Source organism: Fundulus heteroclitus, unplaced genomic scaffold (genome assembly GCF_011125445.2).
Source record: "Fundulus heteroclitus isolate FHET01 unplaced genomic scaffold, MU-UCD_Fhet_4.1 scaffold_75, whole genome shotgun sequence".
Lineage (NCBI taxonomy): Eukaryota > Metazoa > Chordata > Actinopteri > Cyprinodontiformes > Fundulidae > Fundulus > Fundulus heteroclitus.
In genome coordinates this window covers 72742-96282 of record NW_023397197.1, presented here as the reverse complement: position 1 = coordinate 96282, position 23541 = coordinate 72742, and the positions used below count along the sequence as shown (strand labels likewise).

Genomic DNA, 23541 nt, shown 5'->3' with positions numbered 1-23541 from the left:
AATTCCAACTGCTGATGAAGGAGAACCACATGACTGTAAGACAGAGACAGAGCAGTTACAGCTTCCGCGACCAGACTTAACAGATGTCCCATTGCCAGCAGGAGAAGTACTTTTTGTTGATGGTTCCTGTTTTAAAGATGATTCAGGAAAAACAAAAACTGGTTATGCCGTTGTATCACTTCCACATAATGTGACTGAAGCGAAGCAAATCCAATCGCATCATTCAGCACAAGCAGCTGAATTAATTGCATTAATAAGGGCTTGTGAACTAATGAAAGGATGCGATGTGACAATTTATACGGATAGTCAGTATGCATTTTCTACTATCTTTTTCTTTGCAAAACAATGGGAACGCAGAGGCATGGTAACATCAACAGGTAAAACTGTAGTACATGCAGAATTAATTATAAAACTGCTAGAAGCAATTCAATTGCCAAATAAAATAGCTTTAATAAAATGTACAGCACACTCAAAAGGTACTGATACGGTGTCAAGAGGAAACAGGCTTGCAGATGAAACTGCAAAAGAAGCAGCAGCAGGACAATTTGGTCCTTCTGATATTTATCTGCTGAAAAAAACAGAACAAATCATTGATTCAGAAGTGTTGTTAAACAGACAACAAACAGCGCCAACTGCAGAAAAACAAATGTGGGTAAAAAATGGTGCAACAGTAAATTTAGGAGGCTTTTATACAATTTGTAACAAACCAGTTCTCCCAAAAAGCTTATTCCAAGCAGCAGCTATGTTGAGCCATGGCGTTTGCCATGTTTCAACAGGGGGTATGGTGGCTGTAATACAGCAACACTTTACAACATATGGATTTAATTCTTATGCAAAAAATTTTTGTAAAGCCTGTACAATCTGTGTTAGACATAATCCTCAAGGTAACATAAGACCAAAACGTGGACAGTTTCCAGAACCACAGGGACCCTTTGAAGTGATGCATATGGATTTTATTGAGCTGACACAAAGTGGCCCTTACAAATACTGTTTGGTAATGATTGATGCATTTTCAAAATGGGTTGAAATAATCCCAGCAAAGCACACAGATGCACTGACAGTAGCTAAAGCTATATGCAAAGTTGTTGTTCCAAATTTTGGCATCCCACAGAAAATCTACAGCGACAATGGTCCTCATTTTGTGAACCAGGTGATTCAGCAAATGGCAAGCAGGTTACAAATAACCTTAAAGAATCACTGTGCTTATCACCCACAAAGTGCCGGGCTTATAGAAAGGACAAATGGGACAGTTAAATCCAGGCTTAAAAAGTGCATGGAAGAAACAAAGAGACCATGGCCAGAGTGTCTGGACTTAGTAAAACTGTACATGAGAATAACTCCAACGAGCAGTGGTTTGACTCCATTTGAAATAATATATGGCAGACCATATAAATTACCACTGTTCACAATACAGACGTCACCTGATGAGGAAGACAAAACTCTAGCAGACTATATGAGAGAAATGTTGCAGTCTAAAGAAGTGTCCAATGCAAATTCACTGCCAGAAGAACCTTTGTCTCCACAGGATCCACAAACAGTGAGACCAGGAGACTGGGTGTTCATCAAAGTCATCAAGAGGAAAAAACTGGGCGAGCCCAAGGTGGGAAGGACCATACCAAGTGCTCCTGACCACGCCAACAGCTGTGAAAATTGCTGAAAGACCATCCTGGATTCACCTCAGCCACTGTAAGTTACAGAGAGTGTTAAATACCTAAAAGGTTGGAACAGTGGTGAAGTCCGACTTCAAAGGGGTTTGGTTTTTTAGGGCCACTCGTCTCAACGTCGGTGAAGAAACCAACTGATCCCTGTTCTTTAGAGTCCTGGGTAAAATTAACATCTCTGCTAACCTAGCAAAAATGGAGTTCCCATGCAGAAGGGGTTTCTTCTTTTGCGTTGTGGCTGCTGCGTGCATTATCTGTTTGAGTCCAGATCCAAGGAATGAGAGGAAAAAGAGGTTCATCCACTCCACTGCCATGAAGATTTGGCTAGGTGATATCCCAAACCACCATGTTGACAACTTATGGGAAACGTATGCAAGAACTGTAATCCAGCAGCATAACAAGACTGATTGCTACGTGTGTTCTGTCATGCCTAAATCTACCAAGCAGCCTACCTTGTACATAACTCCCATGAACGCCTCACAGGCTATTTGTTTTGCATCATATGCATTCCGGTTTATGCCTGCTCAGTTAATGAATGCCACGACTGGGGTGACTTTGATGGAACAGCCGTGTAAAGGAGTGAAGTCGTCACTGTTCTCTTACAGTAACGTCACAGGCTATCCCACCAAGATGAAGGCTGTTATGTCTAAAGGAATGAAACATCCAGTGTGTATTCACTCACCTAGAGGGAACGATACGGTGAAAGTAGGACATGCAGCAGGATGCCAGAGTACTATTACTGACCTTTACTCTGACTCTGTCTGCGACCTCCTACCTAATAGAACGTACACCAGCTGTTCGACTTGGAAACCACAAGTCAACTTTCCTACAGAGGGTGGCTGGTTCCTGTGTGGAGGAGACAGCATTTACCCATCACTGCCCCTCAGCTGGTCAGGTACATGTGCACCTGTGTTTGTTTCTGACCACACTGTTATCATCTCAGCTCAAGCTGTGAAGGACCATCATTCCTCTGATAGGATGAAAAGAGAACTCAGCTCCAGCTCAGTGTTCCAACCCCATGATCCCATATGGGGTTCCAACGTTCCCTCTGAACATAAGCACTGGAGCACAGCGAATAAAGTAGTACTTTCACTTTTCCCATGGTTTGGAGTTGGTAAATCTATGCTGATGATTGAGACATTGGACTATAGAATGAAGACTCTGGTGAACATGACGATGGACATCAACAAAGGACAAAACAAACAATTAAGTGAAATGCGTTTAATGGTACTGCAAAACAGAATGGTTTTGGACATGTTAACTGCTAGCCAAGGTGGTGTATGTGTAATGATCGGAACATCCTGCTGTACATATATTTCTGATGCAAATGAAACTCATATTACTGAAGCTATGTCTGCCTTAAAGAATCTGCAACGAGCAATGTCCCAGGATGCTGTTCCTCTAAGTATGGACTTCCTCTCCTGGTTTTTTTCAGGACCATGGTGGCACCTTTTGCTGAAAATAATGACACCCATTATTATTGTTCTTATTATGTTTTGTGTTTTTACTGCTTGTGTAATCCCATGCCTAAAGTCTATGATTGCTAAAACTATGGGAAATGTAATGTTTCAATATCAAATGCTTTCACAAATCCCTCTTGAAGAAATACACCCCGTAGTTTAACTTCTCCCTTGTTAAAATGCTTAACAAAATGACGGTCTCATTGAAAATGCAGAATGCAAGTAATGAGTGCTCGAAGTAGGTTTAGTTAAGTTTTCAATTGTAAATAAAATGATTAAAAGGGGGGAAAATGTTAGAAAATGTGAATGTAATCATTTTATTATGTGAATGTAATCATCTTATTTTTATCAAGTTATAGCCACCTGGCTTGTTTTAAGAGTTTGCCTTTAGGAAAGTTCTGTTGTATTTAACCTTAGGCAGGAATAACAAATAATTATCTCAGATAAGGAATCTCTTGCTCCCTTCTTTGCTTTCCACCCCCATGTTGTAAATTCCTGAAGCCTCCTGACCCTTTTTAACCCTCATGTGGTAACCTCCTGACTCAACCCCCTTTGACCCTTATGATGACCTCCTGATAATGTGTGAAAATAAAAGCAAGAGGACAGAAATGACCCAGCGCAGATGATCTCAAACTGTCAGGGAGTGAAATTCTCCGTTTGGGTTTATCCTCTGTCCTTTCTATAGAAATGTCTAAAACTTGTGTTGTGTGCTCTTCATTTCTAGGATAAAAAGGGGTTATTGTTAATAACCCTATCAGCCTTAACTTTTTATTTCAAGTGGCATTAAAAAGTCTTAAAAAGTCTTGAATTTAACTTCCCTTATGCTGTAGGAACCCTGATATATATCTAGATAGATAGGTGTATGTGTGTTTATTTTACAGTTTTTTTTTTTACATAGGTTACCAAGAAAGTGGCCGGTGCAGCTGCCAACACAGCTGGGTGGTGCACCAATGTGGGCAACGAGCACGGCCAGGTTCTGGTGTGGGTCCTGACAGCAGCAGAGGGCCATGGACTGTGGCCCATGGCGGCTGGTCTTATGAGGCGCTACAGGGAGGCAGGAGTGGCACCTCCTGTCATAATGTATGTGGAGCGGGACTGCTGCAGCCCCCACGGACAGTCACAGGTCAGGGCCATGTTCGCTGAGTGGAGGGAGCTTCAGGTGCGCCTGGACATCTGGCACTTCATGCGGCGTTTTGCAGCAGGAGTCACCACTGAGGCTCATCAGCTGTATGGAATATTCATGGCTCCACTGTCCAGGTAAAGTCTTCATCTTGTTTGTATATTTATTGTCTAAAGTCTAACAGAGAACATGAACTCTGTCCAGGTGCATCTCTGAGCTGGATCCGGCAGATGTTGCTGCTCTTAGGCTGGCCAAGCAGGGGCAGCTTCTGGCCCAGGGAGGTGGTCCAGTCTCTGAGAAGGCCCTGGACCAGATGATCACCAGGAGGGAGTTGGCTCTTCACTGCTGCAAGAGGACCAGGGGAGCAGAGGAGACAGCCAGGAGGATCAAGGCCCTGGTGGATGAGATGGACAGTGAGAAGGGGAGGGACACTCTGGGAGGACCACTGGTGGACCACGAGTGCATTCAGCAGGTCTGGAAGGAGCAGCAGAGACACATCACCTGTATTCAGGACCCAGAGGACTTCTCTCTGTACCTGAAGACAGGCACACTGAAGAAGGGTGGTGTGGACCTCTGCTGCTACCGCTGTGCTCGTGGCTCCACCTCCTTGGAGTCCTTCCACCTCCATCTAAATCGCTTCATCCCAGGTGGCTGATTTTATCTTTTAATGTTGTTGTTTTAAACGCAGAGAGTAAAAGTCATCTTCTTGGTTTCCCCTGCAGGGACCAGTGCCAGCGACGCCCACTTCCAGGCCGACCTCCTGGAGGGTCTGATGCTGGAACCAGGACCGCATGGAGGAAGCTGTGAGCTGAGGATCTACAGCAGCGCTGAGAGGGAGGCCATGGACCGACTCAGCTTGGACGAGCGCTACCAGCCTCCTGGGTCACATACAGGCAAGAATGATTAACCTTAACTCAGACGTGTTGGCAGAAGAAAAAACTGTTCTAGTGGTTTCTCTGGAGATGCATCCATGGTTTGCTGATGCCGACGTATTTCCACCAACCAACACTGACATGCAGCGCTAAAAGGAATCCTCCATTTTAAAAGCACAGAAACAGAAGCAACACATTTAGTGGTAAAAGATGTTTTTAATTCTTCCTGATGAATAAACAAAGTCTAAAGCAGGTCAGAGACTGAAAGAGCCTGGAGTTTCATCACTTTCTACTTTCACTTTTTACTCTGCTACTTTCCACCACTATGGAGTGCATGTTTGAATACTTCCTTAGTTCACATTCTTGACTAATAATCTGTATTCTGCGTTCTTCTACAGGGGAGCTTCTTGGGATGGAGTACCTTTACAGTCAGTCTGGTCGTTCGCTGACTGTAACGGACAACCCAGAGGAAGAGGATCGGCTGGTGGAGCTGATGGATGATGAGGCGGTGCGCGATGAAGGCTTTGTGGAGGAGGAACCCGAGAACCTGACCGTGCCCGTCCTCTTTGCTCCAGAACACAGCAGCGTCCAGCAGGCCTCCAGCCCCTCTTCCTCTGCACCGTCCACATCCAGCCGAGGAGATCTACGTCAGCGCCTCAACCAGAGTCCTCTGCCTCCTCCTCTGCCTCCTCCTCTGTCTCCTCCTCTGCCTCCTCCTCTGCCTCCTCCTCTGCCTCCTCCTCTGCCTCCTCCCCTGCCTCCTCCTCTGCCTCCTCCTCTGCCTCCTCCCCTGCCTCCTCCTCTGCCTCCTCCCCTGCAGCGCTCTGTCCAGCCAACTGGAGCCTCTGGTCCTGCAGCATCAGCTGGGTCCAGCGTTGCAGACCAGGCCCCTGTGAGTAGACGACACGTTAGCTTCAGTGCAACATCACTGAGATTTTACATGCTGTAATGTATTTTGTATTTTAATACAATATATTTTATTACCTGGACGAGCAGCAGGTCAGAGGTCATCTGCTCCGCCTCTCTGCCTGCTCGGACGCTTTTTTCTCTGCTCCCTGCTTGCTTGCATTTTCCTGCCTTTTACTTTTTATCTCTTTGCCAAAACATCAGAAAGTTGGATTTAGTTATTTTTATTTATTTTCTTTTTATTTATTTTTGATTTTGATTTTGCAAAGATGCCTACCTTCACCACAGTGGACCTTGACACGCTTCTACAGAAGATCGCTGTTATAGGACAGAAGATATGCCGACTCGAACTGAATTATGATGTAAACGGCGCGTATGGAAATGAAACAACCCTGCCTGCGACCCCAAACGGGGACCACCAGCCCAGCAACTCTCTGAACAAACAGATCCCTGAGGAAAATGAGAATCCCTGGACCACTTTAGGTGCAAGACCAAAGGGTCAACGAACCCCACGCCTGGACAAAGAAAACTGGCCGAGACTACAGAGAGATGTCCCAGGACAAGTGAAACAACAGCGGGCTGTTCCCGCAACAAATGATAGGAGTAAACCTGCTGGAAATGCTGGAATTGCATTACGAAACAGATTCGCTCCGCTCCAAAATGTGACCCAGGAGAATCATGACAACACTCAGAGGTACGTCAACGACTTTCGCTCTAATACATCAGAGAAAAGACATGCCACGGGGCCAAGGACCCTGATTTTATGCAGTGGGTCTGTATGTGGGATTAAACATTTCTGTAACAAGAAAAACACAGAGGTGTTAATTTATAACGATTCGAACTATGGCCTGGTGTCTGATTTATTAGACATCCTTCCAAGGATCTTGAAAGAACGCCCGACCTTGGAAAAACTCATAATACAAGCTGAAGCCCTGGGCGACGTCACCCGGATAAGAAAATCAGAAGTATTGAAAGAGGATTACATTCGTCTGTTGAACTTAGTTCATGGCAAAAATGTCAAGGTGCTTCTGAGCGGCCCTTTCCCGCCCGTGGCTTGTGGAGACGAGATTTTTTCCCGAATTCTGATGCTAAACAAATGGCTGGAAAAAACATGCAAAGAAACAACTGTAACCTTCATAGACAACTTTAACATCTTCTGGGAAAGAAGACATCTGTTCAACAGAGATGGCTTCTCTCTAAATAGGTCAGGTGCAAAACGACTGATTTCAAACATCTTCTATTCTGTGAACCATACGGCATCAGCTTTGTTCCAAAACAAAGAACATCCAGTGCCTAAACAAAAGATAAGCCCAGTGCAGCCCGAACAAACCAAGATAAAGATGGCCAGAAAGATGACACAGAAAGAGGCTTCGTCAGGGCTACAGGAGGATTCATCCCAGATCTCAGCAGGACAAAGAGAGGACCAAGAATCGCCATCGTCACAAACACCGATCCAGACTACACCCGCCTCGCCTTCCTCTCCACAAAGCCCAGAGGTTCCTTTTCTGGAATTTTCTCCCAACATGAACAAAGTCCTTAAGATTGGTCTACAGTTGACATCCTCTCCACATATTAATTCTGAAAACCACAGTTCTGTGACTAAATCAGCATCTTCCAAAGGACGCAGAGGTCCAGATCCTCCTCCTCCTCTACATATCACAGAACATGCCTGTCCTGAAGACCTTCGGATAATGTCCTTGTGATATACAGCAGGCCCTGGCTGTACGTTTATCAGTCAAGACCGCCACCAGCATAAGCCTGGGCCTCCTGACGGAGAACATGGAATATCTGTTATGATACGTGGCAGAAATAAGAAAAGCAAAAGGAAAACACACAGGAATAATCAGTCGTACTTAAAAGTCATAAACTGTCAGATGCAACCTGCCACAAAGACACCATCAACCACCAAATCATATAAACTGGGTTTATTAAACATTAGATCTCTGTCAGGAAAATCCCTTTTAATTAATGACTTAATTATTGACAATAATCTTGATGTTATGTTTTTAACAGAAACATGGTTACATGAATCTAATGAAGCAGCCATTCTGCTGGAGTCGACACCTCCAAACTACAATTTTCTTTGTGAGAGCAGACAGCAAAGGAAAGGTGGAGGAGTAGCAACATTGTTTAATGATTCACTAAAGTGTAAAAAGGTGTTTTTGGGAAAATTTGACTCTTTTGAACATTTGGCTCTCCAGGTAAAGAGCCCGGTACGAACTATGTTTCTGAATGTTTACAGGCCTCCTAAGAACACATCAAACTTTTTTAAGGATTTTAGTGACCTGCTGTCTGTGATATGTGTTGATTATGACTTTTTAATTATTGTTGGAGACTTCAACTTTCACGTTGACAATCCTGAAGACAGTAGTGCAAAAGAACTGTGTGACACACTTAGAAACTTTGGTTTAACTCAGCATGTTAAACAGCCAACACACAAGCAGGGGCATATTTTAGACTTAATCATCACTAAAGGTCTAAACATTTCACAGGTCAATGTAACTGATGTTGCCTTATCCGATCACTTCTCCGTTACCTTTGAATGTATCATTTCCAGTGACTCATTTAGCCGAAGGGACATCGTAAGGAAACGCACCTTTAAGGACAATGCCACAGAAAATTTTATTCAAGCTTACTTTGCTACTTCAACCTTGGGCTGCAACTCAGTAGATGAGCTAGTAGATAACTTTCAGTCTAAAGTCTCAGACATCATTGACTGCATTGCTCCAGTTAAAGTGAAGGTTTTTTACGGGAAGAATAAATCTCCTTGGAGAAATGCTCCATCAGTTAGAAGTGAAAAAAGGGAATGTCGCAAAGCTGAACGCAGGTGGAGAAAAAATAGACTCCAGGTTCACTATGACATCTATAAAGAGAGACTTTACAGATATAACTTACAACTGAAAAATGCAAGAGAATCTTTCTTCTCTGAGATCATCAAGAAAAACATTAATAATGCTTGTGTCTTATTTTCCACAGTTGACAGGTTAACAAATCCTCCTGTGTCCGTAGCTTCCGAACTCCACTCCACCAGGGCCTGCAATGAATTTGCTAACTTCTTTACTGAGACAATCCTAAAAATTAGAGGATCACTTTGTACTACCATATCAACTCTAGAACCAAAGCCGTACTCAGCTGGAACTTATCCTGACAAAATGTCCCAATTCAGCCAAATAAACCACAAAAGCTTAGAGCAGATAATTCAGCGACTAAGTTCCTCCTCATGCTCCCTTGATGTTCTACCCACAGCGTTCTTTAATAAAGTTCTGCCTGTCATAGCATCTGATTTGACTCAGATAATAAACACGTCCCTTCTGTCAGGTGTTTTCCCCCAGTCCCTAAAAACAGCAATTATCAAACCACTGCTGAAAAATAACAATTTAGACAAACTCCTTCTCCAGAACTACAGGCCCATCTCAAACCTCCCCTTTATCAGTAAGATTATTGAAAAAGCTGTATTTCAACAATTAAACACCCTCTTAACTACGACCAGCCGCTTTGACGTTTTCCAGTCTGGCTTCCTTGCTCACCACAGTACAGAGACCGCCCTTATCAAGGTGTTTAATGACATCCATATAAATACAGACTGTGGAAGAACCACCGTGCTGGTTCTATTGGACCTCAGTGCAGCATTTGATACTGTTGATCACTCCATTCTGTTAGAACGCCTGGAGAACTGGGTCGGCCTCTCTGGTACAGCACTCCACTGGTTTAAATACTACTTAGAGGACAGGGACTTTTTTGTATCAGTAGGTAACTTTACATCAGAGATGACAAAAATCACATGTGGGGTTCCCCAAGGGTCCATTTTGGGTCTCCTCCTCTTCAATATCTACATGCTCTCTCTAGCTCAGATAATAAAAAACAACATCAGCTACCATAACTATGCAGACGACACACAGCTTTACATCACCATGTCACCAGGTTAACTATGGACTAGTTCAGGCACTGAATAAATGTTTAGAAGAAATCAATGCCTGGATGTGCCAAAACTTTCTTCAATTGAATAAAAACAAAACTGAAGTAATAATATTTGGACCAATAGAGGAGAGATCAAAGGTTAGTTCACAGCTTCAGTCGCTTCAGCTAGGAACCACTGATGAGGCCCGAAATCTGGGTGTAATGATGGACTCAGACCTGAACCTCCAAAAGCATCTAAAGACAATTACAAGGTCAGCTTTCTATCACCTGTGGAACATTTCTAGGATTAAAGGACTGATGTCTCAGCAGGATCTGGAAAAACTAATCCATGAGTTTATTTTTAGTAGAATTGATTACTGCAACGGTGTTTTCACAGGTCTGCCTAAAAAGTGGGTCAATCAGCTGCAGCTGATCCAGAACCTGCTGCCCGCGTCCTCACTAAGACTAAGAACGTAGAGAACATGGACCCGGTTCTGAAGTCCTCACTAAGACTAAGAACGTAGAGAACATGGACCTGGTTCTGAAGTCCTCACTAAGACTAAGAACGTAGAGAACATGGACCCGGTTCTAAAGTCCTTCCACTAAGACTAAGAACATAGAGAACATGGACCCGGTTCTGAAGTCCTCACTAAGACTAAGAACCTAGAGAACATGGACCCGGTTCTGAAGTCCTCACTATGACTAAGAACCTAGAGAACATGGACCCGGTTCTGAAGTCCTTCCACTAAGACTAAGAACATAGAGAACATGGACCCGGTTCTGAAGTCCTTCCATGGCTCCCTGGATCTCAGAGAATAGACTTTAAAATCCTTCTGTTAGTCTAGAAATCCCTGAATGGCTTAGCACCTAAATCCATCACAGACTTGTTATCAGTGCATCAACCCTCCAGACCACTCAGGTCTTCTGGCTCCAGCCTGTTCTGCAGAACCAGAACCAGAAATGGAGAAGCAGCATTTAGTTCTGTGGGAGAATTATTTACCTATTAACCTTTAAAAAAGAAAGAAAGACTCGAGAAAAATGGCATTCCTCTGTCTCGTCAACGAGAACTCAGTTTATTCCATTTCATCTTCGCACGTATGAACGGGTGAGAAGCGTGAGTTCTGACATTCAAATACAGAGCTTGCCTTTTTAAAGGCTAATATTGTGTGTGCGTTAAACACAAGAGTCTGTGTGTCTCCATTGGTGTGTGTGTGTTACACACTATTGACGTCAATTGGCAACAGGGCTTAAGTTCTGGGAAGTGTTTTTCACAAAAAGTACGAAAACAGAGCGATTAATTCCGCTGCTTGGAACAGTACAGTTAAACAATGAAAACCAGATGTTTCCTCTCTACTCCCATCGGCGAGAGCCAGGAAAAAAAGGTCAAAATGACCCTAACTCCCATAGTTCCTGTGCTCCACTGATCTGGAACAAACTCTCAGAAAACTGTAAAAATGCGGAAAGCCTGAGTTCCTTTAAATCAAGATTTAAAGCACATTAGTTTAGGATTATGATTGTTCTAGTTAAACTTTTTTACTGAAACATCATTAGTTTAAGTTTGTAGTCCAACTGTTTTTACTTGTTTGCTTTTAGTTTCTACTTTTCCATATTTTAATTTTGTTTCTACATTTTATTCCTACTTGCTTTTATTCTGTTTTCCCCCTGTATTTTAATCATGTAAAGCACTTTGCATTGTCTCTGTACTGAAATGTGATATACACATACATTTGCCTGGTGTTAGCCGCGCTTCATGGCGTCTAAAGGGACAGCATGAGATCAAATGCAGGAAGGTGATGTGTTCATCCAGGATGACAGAGAAGCTGCAGCTGAGGTGGAGGAAGCCTGGTTCTCCTCCCAGGAGAGAGAGGAGGTCCATCCTTCCTCAGAACTCCAAGATGTTCTGATGCCACAGCTGCAGAACAATCGTCCCTCTGAGGCCCAGGTTGCTCCTAACCTTTGAAAACCTCTGAGTTACGCAGCGAGGGTCTGGAAATGTTCAGCGTCAGGGAGGCCCGCTCTGAGGACAACACAGAACAGCTTGGACCGGGTCAGAACCGGACCCGTGTGTCTGCTGGGTTCTCTGAGACGTCTCCCTGTAACTAATTACTTTTGATTACTTTTTGATTACTTTAAGGTTTTAATGAGTATTGACCCATGTTCAACATTTAATTTTTGAGAACTGAATGTGAACCTTAAAAAAGCGGAATTGGGAATTGACACTTGTATGACTCTATTCCTGTATATCCATCAGTAGTTAAAGGACAAGAGTCAGCAAATGCAAATTCTGCCCTGTAAAACAATGACAGCACAATTGTTGCTGTATGATCTGAAGCCCCATTTGGAGCTTTTAAACAGGCTTTGAAAAACTTTGATAATTTGCTGCTGTAATATTATAGATTTTTTAGAATAAAAAGCTAGCAGATGTGCATAATCAAAAATAACAGAAATACAATTATAGAGCGTTCAGTATTGTAAGAAAGCCCACACTGTTTCTGGATAAATACATTATTGTATGAGTTAAGTTCTGTTCTGTTTTCTGCCTTTTTCATTGTAAAACTGAAATGTCCCATGCTCCTGAATGCACCATAGCTTTCCGACGCTCACGAACGCAACACTGTGAACGCTGAGCTGTGTAGACGCGCGTTTGATTTTCCGCTTAAGACAAAGTTTTGCGGTTTCACAACACACGTCGGCTCTCACGGTTTATTGTTGTGTATGAATAACAAGAGGTGGCTGTCAACAAGCTTGAAGGCTGTCAGTTTTGATGCGCTGCTTGAGCTGAAATAAAACCGTGAAACGTCCGCTCGCAAGCACCAGCACAGGATGGATCATCAGAGTGATAGAGACAAAGAGCCGTAGCGGGAAACGGCGATACAGGGCGCAAAGCAATAAAAATATCATTACATATTTCGCAAAGGTTTTTCTTTATATTTTTTTTAAAAAAAAGTAACTAAATTTGTAATTCTTAATATTTTCGGAAGTAACTGTAACTGAATTACATATTTTCTCATTGTAACTGTAACAAATTACAGTTACTCTTTTTTTGTAATTAAATTACGTAACGTCGTTACATGTAATCCGTTACTCCCCAACACTGGTTGCCACATTCAAAATAACTTGATCTTGAGAAGCGTTTACATGAATCTCAATCTGATTGTCAATCAGTAGAACTCAACCGTCTCATTTGGATTACAATTTCATTCCAATTGATCTTAATTTGACAATATTTCACCCGGCATGTTAACAGGACACATTTCTATTCTGATCGGCTGTTTATTCCTATTAGTCTTGTTGGTGTAAATGTAGCTATTGTAGCTTTTCTTTTTAGGGCATTCAGTGTGGACAGCTGAGAGATTCAGAGGTGACAGGACAGACGTGTCAGAAAGTTATTACTGAAAGAACCAGTTCAACGCCCAGTCAATCTACATAAATGCATTTTTGACCAATAAAACTTGTTAAACTGTATACGGATCTGAAAGGTTTCCTATATTTGTCTCCCACAATGTTCAACACATTCCTACACCCTTGACTGACATGTTTTCTAAGTTCTATACTTTATATAACCATTGTGGTGTCATCCATAGTTAAGTCCACATTTACTGAAATTTTTAAAAATGTCAATCACACTTTCCATGACCTGCCTTCTCTCTCTGAACTGACATTTTCTTATCACTCTATGGATTTCTGATTTGCTGCATCTGAGTAAAGGGCTTATGTGCTTTCTCTATCGCCATTACTTTTCTCGTGCTGCTGAATATGCCGGTGGACATGTTTCCATGTATACATGCCTCCTTTGACAAATGCAGAGTCAGAAGCTAAAGGTTTTGGAAATGCAAGACAGAATAGAGTGATTAGCTTGATTGTATGGCAGCCATTTTCTGTTTGTGCCAGAGTGAAATACATTTGGAATTATTCTTTTGCTTTTCTGATTTGGGTGGGTACTGAACAATATTCAAATCCTTGGAGGGTGTGAGAAATAGTCAAAAGGCTTAGAGTTCCATGACTCAGTGTCCATATTGCTCCTTCTCTCTCAGTCAGTACTTCCGGCTGCTTTGTGAAATGAAATTAACATTTAAATGGTTGCATCAACACGGTTAATTTTTGACCAATTATCATACATGAGACACAAAAAAAGTTCTAAGAGTAGATCCTTTTATGTTCTTAAACTGTACCTGAAGGTTTCTGCTCTCCACTACCTCCTCCATGACATCGGAAGCTCTTGAAACGCTACTGCTGCTCACTGGACTGACAAAGCTTTGTTCATCACATTTGTAAAAAATAATAATAGTGGAAAAAAAGTATTTTGGAGTATATATATATATATATATATATATATATATATATATATATATATATATATATATATATTAGTATTAATGTACTTAGTCTTAGACTTCTGATTAAACATAAATGAGTACACTTCACTATAACCATTGTTAAGCATATTAAATATCTTTTATAAAAAGTAAAATTCAAGTATGCTGTCTCATTTTAAGCAGGATAGGTATATATTTTTGTACACTTAAATAAACTACTTTCTGCTAGTTCTCAGCTGGCAGTAGAAGTAGAAGCTGTTGATCAGGAATGAGCCTCATTTTATTTCCTTTGTTCCTCCTTAGAAAAACCAGAAAGGAACAGAAACTGTAATGTCATCAAAATAACAGAAGTTCCTGTTTTTGATTTAATTTTGATCTCATCGTGTTCAGATGGAACCCAGTCTGGTTCTACGGTGGTTCTGTTTGGTCTCCGTCTGTTGTTCAGATCTTGTTCTTCAGCACTTTGGACCGTCTGAACAAACTGTAAGTTTGCTTTGTTTCCTACCAGAACTTTGTCTTGAGGAACTTTCCTCTTTGTTTCTGCTCTCTGATGTCTGGAGAACATGTTCACTTCTGATTTCAGCACAAAGTTTCATCTCTGCTGTCTGAAGACTAATCTACAGGATTATTAGATTATTGATGAACTTGAACCAAACAACACGATGAACAGCTGATGTTTCTTTGTTTTCTTCATTAAACAAACTGCTTCATGTGAATGTACAGAAGGCACCCTTTGCCTTATTTCTTTTTGTAGTTTTTTTCTTTTTCTTACCTACTCCTTTTGATCCATGGTATAACAAGGACATACTGTGTATATATTTGATGCACCTCGTCCTACTTGATTCCTCTTTCCTATGACTACTGATCACTAAGACGTGAATTTCTCCAATGTGAGATCAATAAAGCTTATCTTATTTCCTGGAATCAAACTCTGGTCTCCCATTAAAGTCGGACACAACAGTTTCCTGCTGCTTCCTGTGAGTCCTTTCAAAATAAAATGACATCAGTGTTAAAATGTGTTTGATTCAGTCAGATTATTAAATAGTTCAGCTTTGATGCAGCAGATAATCCACTTGTAGAGTTTGATGATTGTGAAATAAAATAGTTGCTGATGTTCAGTCAGAGTGAATCAGTGTCAGTGGATGGAATGTTGCTCCATGGCTCCATCTAGTGGACTGATAGTAGAAGTACAGCAGCTGATGGCAGCTTCCTCTGCCTCTCACTGCTGTCTGACTGCATTCAACTGACACTGATATGAAGCAGAGAAGAAGAGCCAATCAGAGGAGGAGCAGCTGATCTTTTTGCAGCACTAATGATGTAAAGGATGATCAGAGTTGATGTGCAGATGAATGATTTGTGTTTCCTCTGCAGGTGAAGGTAGAAAGTGTGTGTGAGCTGATGTGGATGTGAATTCAGCAGCATGGATCAGTGTGAGGACAGAGAGGAGGGAGTCCCTCCCTCTAAAACCTCTCTGTGTGGGGAAGCTGAGAGCCAGAGCCACGCTCAGAGGTGAGATCAGCATCTCTAAGTGTCCAGAGCCCTTTTCACACAGCGTTCTCACTATATCAGGCCAGAAGAGACCAAGTGGTCCTGAAGCTGCTGCTGTTCCTCTTTGCTGCTTCATCCAGACTGAACAGAGCAGCTCAGCATGGTACCAGTGGGTTCTGACAAACAGCAAGTCAGTGTTGCAGAACCAGCTGAGTGACACCAGCCTGTTGCTTAGAGCTCTGGGTTCCAGCAGGACACATCTGGAAAAACTCACCAACTTCCAGAACATTTCCTGGACCTTGATGACCAACATGTGTTCAACATTATTCATCCTAGAAAGAAGGACGGCTGATCAGACATTTATGGAAGAATCTTTACATTTAGTTTCTGTCTAATTATGACCCAGATCAACAGAACCAGCTGGTCCCTCTATGGAGGTGTTAAAATAAGTTATGTGTATGTGTGTGTTAAAAATAAGTTTTCTTCTTACAGAATGCTTGAGAGACTGAGATGTAAACCTCAACCAGAACCAGAACCCAGCTGTGTGTCCTTTAAGAGCGACTGGTCAATGCTTGATCCTATTAACTTCAAATCTTCAGGACCTGCATCCTCAGAGAGGTGAGCTGTATCTAACTGCTGTAACTGTGGAAACTGAGTCAGTCTGAAATGTTTTTATTCCAACATGTGTTTAACATGAGCTCAGCTCTTTTTCCCACATTTCTATGTTCATATGTGAAGCGGTGTGTGTTGGATGTTCTCCAGAACCACAGCAGTGAAAGTGGAAAGAATGGATGTTGTTGGAGGCGTCCTGGATGCTGCTACATCATGTTTAACAGCTCTGATCTGTTTACTTTTGGGCCTCATTGATTAGTCGCCATCATTAAACACTTTTCTCTGCTTAAAGTCAAAGATTTAGTTTGGACTGGAGCTCACTCTGATTGGTTCTGTTCCATGTTAATGAGCTAACTGGACTCTTTAGTCCCTCTCCCATATTCATAGTGACTGAATCAAATCCAACATGGAACCAACTGGACTTTCTTTCTTTGTTCCTGAACCGTTTTGTCATCATATCTGAAAGTCTTCCTCAGTTTTAGTGACTGAAGAGTTTCAGTTCTTCTCAGCTGGAGCTGGAACAATCACTGGGATCAGAACCAGAGACTTGGTGTTGTTCCCTCACAGGAGTTTAGAGCTGCAGCTGTTCTTCAGCTCTTAAATATCTCAATGGATTTATTACATTTCAGTTGAGCTTCAGACAAGTTAGCAGAACTGCAGCAACTCATTAAAATGGGTCCAGAAATGCTCTGGTCTAAATGCTTCTCCAGATTTTTCTTCAACAGCTTTATTGTTACTTTGGGAAACTAATAAAATCCTGATTTCACTGCAAGGAATCATGTTGTGATATTTTAGCCAATCACCACCCCTAGTATGGACCGGTCTCCTCAGTCGGGGTCTGAGGTTCTGGAAATGACCCGTTACATTTCTTTAAGAGCCAAGAACAGAAACCCAGTTCCTCCCAGTGAGCTCTCAGATGTTCCAGTTCTATTTGCAGACAGAGGTTTGATCCGTTATCTCCAGAAATCAGCTGCCCTGTTCTGATGAAAACACCTTCATGTCTTCATATCTGGAGTGTTGATGCTGATCAGGAGGTTCTGCTGCTTCCTGGCTCCATGTCAGACTAACAGTGGATCACATTTCCACGACCTGCTGGGAAATAGCTGGTAGAGCCAGTCTGACCCATCAAGACTTGGTTCCTGTGTGCGTTGTGAGAGCAGTTCAGCAGGGAAGGAAAGCTTCATCATGTGGTTGGTGGAACCAAGCTGAGCTGAAGTGGACCATCAGAGGTTCTGCTAGTTCTTAGTGGATCAGCAGGAACATTAAACATCTCCAACTACCTGGATCCTCTGGTTCTCTGCTCACATCCAGATGTCCTTCATGGACCTTTACCTTCTGATTGTCTCTGTGTGGACAGATATAATGTGAGCTCACTGGCTTCCAGGGACCTACAGGATCCATTTTAAAATACTCACCATCACATCCAGGACAGAACCTTACATGGACACACACCCACATATCTCAGACCTCCTCCAGGTCCACACCACCTCAGATCTAGTCATCAGAACCTGCTGGATGTCCCACACACTGTCCTGAAGACCTGTGTGGACAGAACCTTCACCTCCACTGTCTCCAAGCTCTGGGTCACTGTCCCCACCAGCATCAGATCTGCTGACAGTGTGGACAGTTTGAAGTCCCAGTTCAAGACCCACTTTTTAAAATGTCTACTCGGTGGTTCTGGTGGTTCTGGTCGTCATCCTTTTATCTCATCTTCCTCTTTTTAACTTATTTGTATCGTGTTCATTTGATGCTCAGTTTTTCTGTTTTAAGGACTTTTACTGTGAAGCTCTTGGTGATTTCATCTGTGAAAACTGCTGGATGAATATTTCCTTCCTTCCTAAATGTTCTGGTTCCTCCACAGAGTGGACCAGCAGAACTCAGAGGTTCCCAGAGGTCCGTCTGCCCGGCAGCATCAAACCCAGCTGGACTCCATATTTATGGTCTGTACATGTACAACAACTACTTTTCCATCGGTTCTGTTCAGTCGTCTCCATGCTGGACTTTGTGGACCAGTGGACCGTCAGTCTGTCCAACATGGTTCTGATGTTTGGATCCATGATCTCAGTCTGATGTGTCCTTCATATATTATTCTGTTCCAGCTGCTGGAGGACAACATTGTCACTTTTGTGAAGAAGGAGCTGAAGAAGATCCAGAAGGTTCTGAGTCCAGATGACCCAGACTGCTCAGAGAGTCAGAGAGATGATGAGGAGGTGTTGGAAGGTGAGGATGAAGAGCAGAGGGGGAGCAGCAGAGAGGCACTGATGAAGATCACTCTGAACTTCCTGAGGAGGATGAAGCAGGAGGAGCTGGCTGAGCGTCTGCAGAGCAGTAAGAGGATTTCTACAAAGATTTAACCTGATGGATAAATCACACATTTACTGATGTCTGAAGAGATGGAATCACATTTCCTTTTTTATTATTATTATTATTTTTATTTTTTTTATGTACAGCACATTGGAAACTTTGTCTGTTGTTAAATGTGCTATATAAATAAAGTGGATTGGATTGGATTGAATCACATTTATTCACATCATCTTCAGAAGATCATTTGGTTTCCTTCCTGATTTCACTTTTTATGTTAATCTAGAACATCTCGCTGCAGTTCAACATAAACTTAAATCTGGTCTGAAGGAGAAGTTCCAGTGTGTGTTTGAGGGGATCGCTAAAGCAGGAAGTCCAACCCTTCTGAACCAGATCTACACAGAGCTCTACATCACAGAGGGAGGGACTGGAGAGGTCAATGATGAACATGAGGTCAGACAGATTGAAACAGCATCCAGGAAACCACACAGACCAGAAACAACCATCAGACAAGAAGACATCTTTAAAGTCCCACCTGGAAGAGATCAACCAATCAGAACAGTGATGACAAAGGGAGTGGCTGGCATTGGGAAAACAGTCTTAACCCAGAAGTTCACTCTGGACTGGGCTGAAGACAAAGCCCACCAGAACATCCACTTCATATTTCCATTCACCTTCAGAGAGCTGAATGTGCTGAAAGAGAAAAAGTTCAGCTTGGTGGACCTTGTTCATCACTTCTTTACTGAAACCAAAGGAATCTGCAGCTTTGAACACTTCCAGGTTCTGTTCATCTTTGATGGTCTGGATGAGAGTCGACTTCCTCTGGACTTCCAGAACCAGGAGATCCTGACTGATGCTACAGAGTCCACCTCAGTGGATGTTCTGCTGACAAACCTCATCAGGGGGAAACTGCTTCCCTCTGCTCGCCTCTGGATAACCACACGACCTGCAGCAGCCAATCAGATCCCTCCTGAGTGTGTTGGCATGGTGACAGAGGTCAGAGGGTTCACTGACCCACAGAAGGAGGAGTACTTCAGGAAGAGATTCAGAGATGAGGAGCAGGCCAGGAGGATCATCTCCCACATGAAGACATCAAGAAGCCTCCACATCATGTGCCACATCCCAGTCTTCTGCTGGATCACTGCTACGGTTCTGGAGGACGTGTTGGAGACCAGAGAGGGAGGAGAGCTGCCCAGCACCCTGACTGAGATGTACATCCACTTCCTGGTGGTTCAGACCAAAGTGAAGAAGATCAAGTATGATGGAGGAGCTGAAACAGATCCACACTGGAGTCCAGAGAGCCGGAAGATGATTGAGTCTCTGGGAAAACTGGCTTTTGATCAGCTGCAGAAAGGAAACCTGATCTTCTATAAATCAGACCTGACAGAGTGTGGCATCGATATCAGAGCAGCCTCAGTGTACTCAGGAGTGTTCACACAGATCTTTAGAGAGGAGAGAGGGCTGTACCAGGACAAGGTGTTCTGCTTCGTCCATCTTAGTGTTCAGGAGTTTCTGGCTGCTCTTCATGTTCATCTGACATTCATCAACTCTGGTGTCAACCTGATGGAAGAAATACAAACATCTAAGAAGTCTTTATTATTTAAACCTAAACCAAAGTCTCTTCACCAGAGAGCTGTTGATCAGGCCTTACAGAGTCCAAATGGACACCTGGACTTGTTCCTCCGGTTCCTCCTTGGACTTTCACTGCAGACCAATCAGAGACTCCTACAAGGTCTGCTGACACAGACAGGGAGTAGCTCACAGACCAATCAGAAAACAGTTCAGTACATCAAGAAGAAGATCAGTGAGAATGTGTCTGCAGAGAAAAGCATCAATCTGTTCCACTGTCTGAATGAACTGAAGGATCGTTCTCTAGTGGAGGAGATCCAACAGTCTCTGAGTTCAGGAAGTCTCTCCACAGATAAACTGTCTCCTGCTCAGTGGTCAGCTCTGATCTTCATCTTAGTGTCATCAGCAGAAGATCTGGATGTGTTTGACCTGAAGAAATACTCTGCTTCAGAGGAGGTTCTTCTGAGGCTGCTGCCAGTGGTTAAAGCCTCCAACAAAGCTCTGTAAGGACACAGATTGTTGCTGCTTTTAGTTCTGATAGTGAGAAATCTGATAATGAGGTAAATATTGATTCATGTTGCTTCATTTTATTTATAATGAACCAGTTCATAACAAAAGGCAACATAAAGGTGTGTAAAATCAGACAGATCCGTCAATCTTTCCAAGGAGAACATTTGTGACTGTAAAGAAATCAACAATATTTCTGATGAATTGTTTAATAGCAGATTTTTCTCCCTGTCTCCTCAGACTGAGTGGCTGTAACCTCTTAGAGAGAAGCTGTGAAGCTCTGTCCTCAGTTCTCAGCTCCCAGTCCTCCAGTCTCAGAGAATTGGACCTGAGTAACAACAACCTGCAGGATTCAGGAGTGAAGCTTCTCTTTGCTGGACTGGAGAGTCCAAACTGCAGACTGGAAACTCTCAGGTACAAAGTTCTCCATCCTGTTGAAACCAGATTTCTGTCCTTTAATATGAAAAGTTCTGTGCAGTGCAAAATAATATGGTGTAAAAATGTAGTAAACATTCAGTTATGTACTATTTAAATGGATTATAAAAGTTGGTAGTGCAAAATAATGATACAAATGTGATGCAGAGTCCAGTTTACAGTTCAACAGTTCAACAGTCTGATGGCAGCAGGGAAAAAGCTTTTGCAGAAGCTGGTGGACCTGCAGCGGATGCTGCGGAACCTCTTCCCAGAGGGCAGCAGGGAGAACAGTCCATGGTGGGGGTGTGAGGGGTCCCTGATAAGTGTTACAGGCTCAGGACACGCAGCGCTGGGATGAAATGTCCTTAATGGAGGGAAGAGGAGCCCCGATGATTCCTTCTGCTGTCCTCACCACTCTCCTCACGTTCTTCCAGTCGGAGGCGCTGCAGCCTCCACACCACACAGAGAGACAGCTGGTCTGAATGCTCTCTATGGTGCTTCTGTAGAAGGTCGTGAAGATGGGCGGGGGCAGGTGGGCTCTCCTCATCATCTGCAGGAAGTACAAGCGCTTCTGTGCCCTCTTCACCAGTGACGTGATGTTGCCAGACCAGGTGAGGTTGTCCGTGATGTGCACCCCCAGGATCTTGGTGCTGCTGACCACCTCCACAGCTGAGCTGTTGATGAGCAGTGCTTCTTCCATCCATGCTGCTGAATTCTTCCCGAAGTCGACAATGATCTTCTTCGTCTTCTCCACGTTCAGGTTTAGGCTGTACTCTCTGCACCAGCCCACCAGTTGCCCCACCTCCTCTCTGTAGTCCTGGTCGTCTCTGATGAGGCCCACCACCGTTGTGACGTCTGCAAACTTCATGATTTGATTGGTGGTGAACCTGGGGATGCAGTCATGAGTCATCAGGGTGAACAGCAGGGGGCTCAGGACGCAGCCCTGAGGGGAACCCGTGCTGAGGGTGATGACATCCTCCTTGTCACCAGACTTGAAGGCTGAGTTCCGTGCTCTTAGCTTTTGTTAAACCTCCCCAGTCATCCAGGGTTGTTGGTTGGCTCTGGTGGTGATGTTCTTTGTGGTGCTGACGTCCTCAATGCATTTGTGGATGTAGGCTGACACAGTCATGGCGTACTCATCAATGTTGATCTTGTCCTCATAAGTTGCAGCAGCTTTGAACATGTCCCAGTCAGAGCACTCAAAACAGTCCTGGAGCGCCTCCATGGCTCCCCCAGTCCACAGTCTCACCTGCTTCACTGTGGGTTTAGCTCTGATCAGCAGCGTCCTGTATGCAGGAATTAGCATCACAGAAAGGTGGTCTGAAGAGCTGAGGTGGGGGGCTGCTCTCAATGCATCTTTTATATTTGTGTAATCTAAGTCTAGAGTGTTCTCTCCCCAAGTAGCAAAATCCACGTGTTGGTAGAAATGAGGGATAACAGTTTTCATATTGACCTGGTTAAAATCCCCAGCAATGATGAAAACACCTAACCTGACGAGCCAGATGAATTTCGTTCCACTTAGCTCCACCTAGCTTCACTCACATCCATCTGGGACCTCTTCCATAGAGAGTGATTTCTTCAACCAATTTTACTGTCCAGCCAATCAGGACGCAGGGCTGGAGTTTCATAGATGTGACGTAGTGGAGAAGCGACCGTGAGACTGTTTTGATTCAGACAACAATGGCGGCTCGCATCGAGGAAGCAGGTGTTAACATTGATGCTGCTATTTCTTCCGTGTTGTGCTTGCATTACACTGGTTTACATCATTAGCTATTGCCTGTCTTATGTTTCACGATTTGTACTTACCTCAGTGACACTGTCGAGCTCTGGTCTCAGTTGTTGGCCTCGACAATTTAGTAGCTGGGGAGCAGTGGGTGTTTGGGGTTGGGGACGCAATTTCAACGGTGTTGGTTCCCTGTCCCGTTCATGTGTGACAGGTGTCTTTGCACTCACTGATGTTTCTGATGAAGTTGATTGTTCAGAAAGCGGTTCCTCTTCTGCTTTTTGCCATCCTCTAAGATTTGCCAGAATATCTTCGAGTCTGCCGATCAAGCGGAAGCACCGGTTGCATATCCGACATGATCTTACCTGAACTTGTAACAATGTTAAACCGAGTTCTGTAAGTCGTTCATCTATACTTTTTTGATTGGCTTCTTTGATAAAAAATAAGTCTGCTGTGCACAAGGTTGCTTTTTATCCGCACATTTTCATGGCACAGACTACATTGATCATTTACCGACATTGCGCTGATTCCACTGTTGCTATATCCAAGATGTCGGCTGTTCTGTTTTTTCCTGTTATGTCCGGAGAGCAAAAGCTAGTGACAGATCTGGCATTTTCACACCATTTGTTGAGAGATCCCGCCCTCTCGGGTCATACCGCGAAGATCGCTGTTTCTGTCGGAGCGAAATGTAGCTA

At 43.4% G+C, this 23541-nt stretch overlaps 2 protein-coding genes and 1 long non-coding RNA gene across 3 annotated transcripts in view; all 3 read left to right on the top strand.

Moving 5' to 3' along the window:
• The window catches only part of LOC118561913, a 716353-nt gene extending 710344 nt beyond the window's left edge, over nucleotides 1–6009 (top strand). The window contains exons 5-9 of the mRNA XM_036134150.1: nucleotides 4020–4378; nucleotides 4446–4888; nucleotides 4964–5134; nucleotides 5512–5857; nucleotides 5934–6009. Coding sequence (XP_035990043.1) covers nucleotides 4020–4378; nucleotides 4446–4888; nucleotides 4964–5134; nucleotides 5512–5857; nucleotides 5934–6009 — 1395 coding nt within the window. The remainder of the gene's footprint in view (nucleotides 1–4019; nucleotides 4379–4445; nucleotides 4889–4963; nucleotides 5135–5511; nucleotides 5858–5933) is intronic.
• Nucleotides 1643–3813, top strand: LOC118561875 (syncytin-2-like). Its single transcript, XM_036134135.1, has one exon. The coding sequence runs from the start codon at nucleotides 1857–1859 to the stop codon at nucleotides 3282–3284; it is 1428 nt and encodes a 475-aa protein (XP_035990028.1). The 5' UTR covers nucleotides 1643–1856; the 3' UTR covers nucleotides 3285–3813.
• A 9694-nt stretch (nucleotides 6010–15703) lies between the features above and the next one.
• On the top strand, nucleotides 15704–18239 carry LOC118561906. Its single transcript, XR_004930360.1, has 3 exons — nucleotides 15704–15741; nucleotides 16213–16338; nucleotides 18194–18239. It is a non-coding gene; the product is annotated as an uncharacterized LOC118561906 (long non-coding RNA).
• The last annotated feature ends 5302 nt before the right edge of the window (nucleotides 18240–23541 follow it).

What these genes read in the sequence shown, in the direction of transcription:
- LOC118561875 (XM_036134135.1), top strand. Translation starts at nt 1,857, where the DNA reads ATGGAGTTCCCATGCAGAAGGGGTTTCTTCTTTTGCGTTGTGGCTGCT.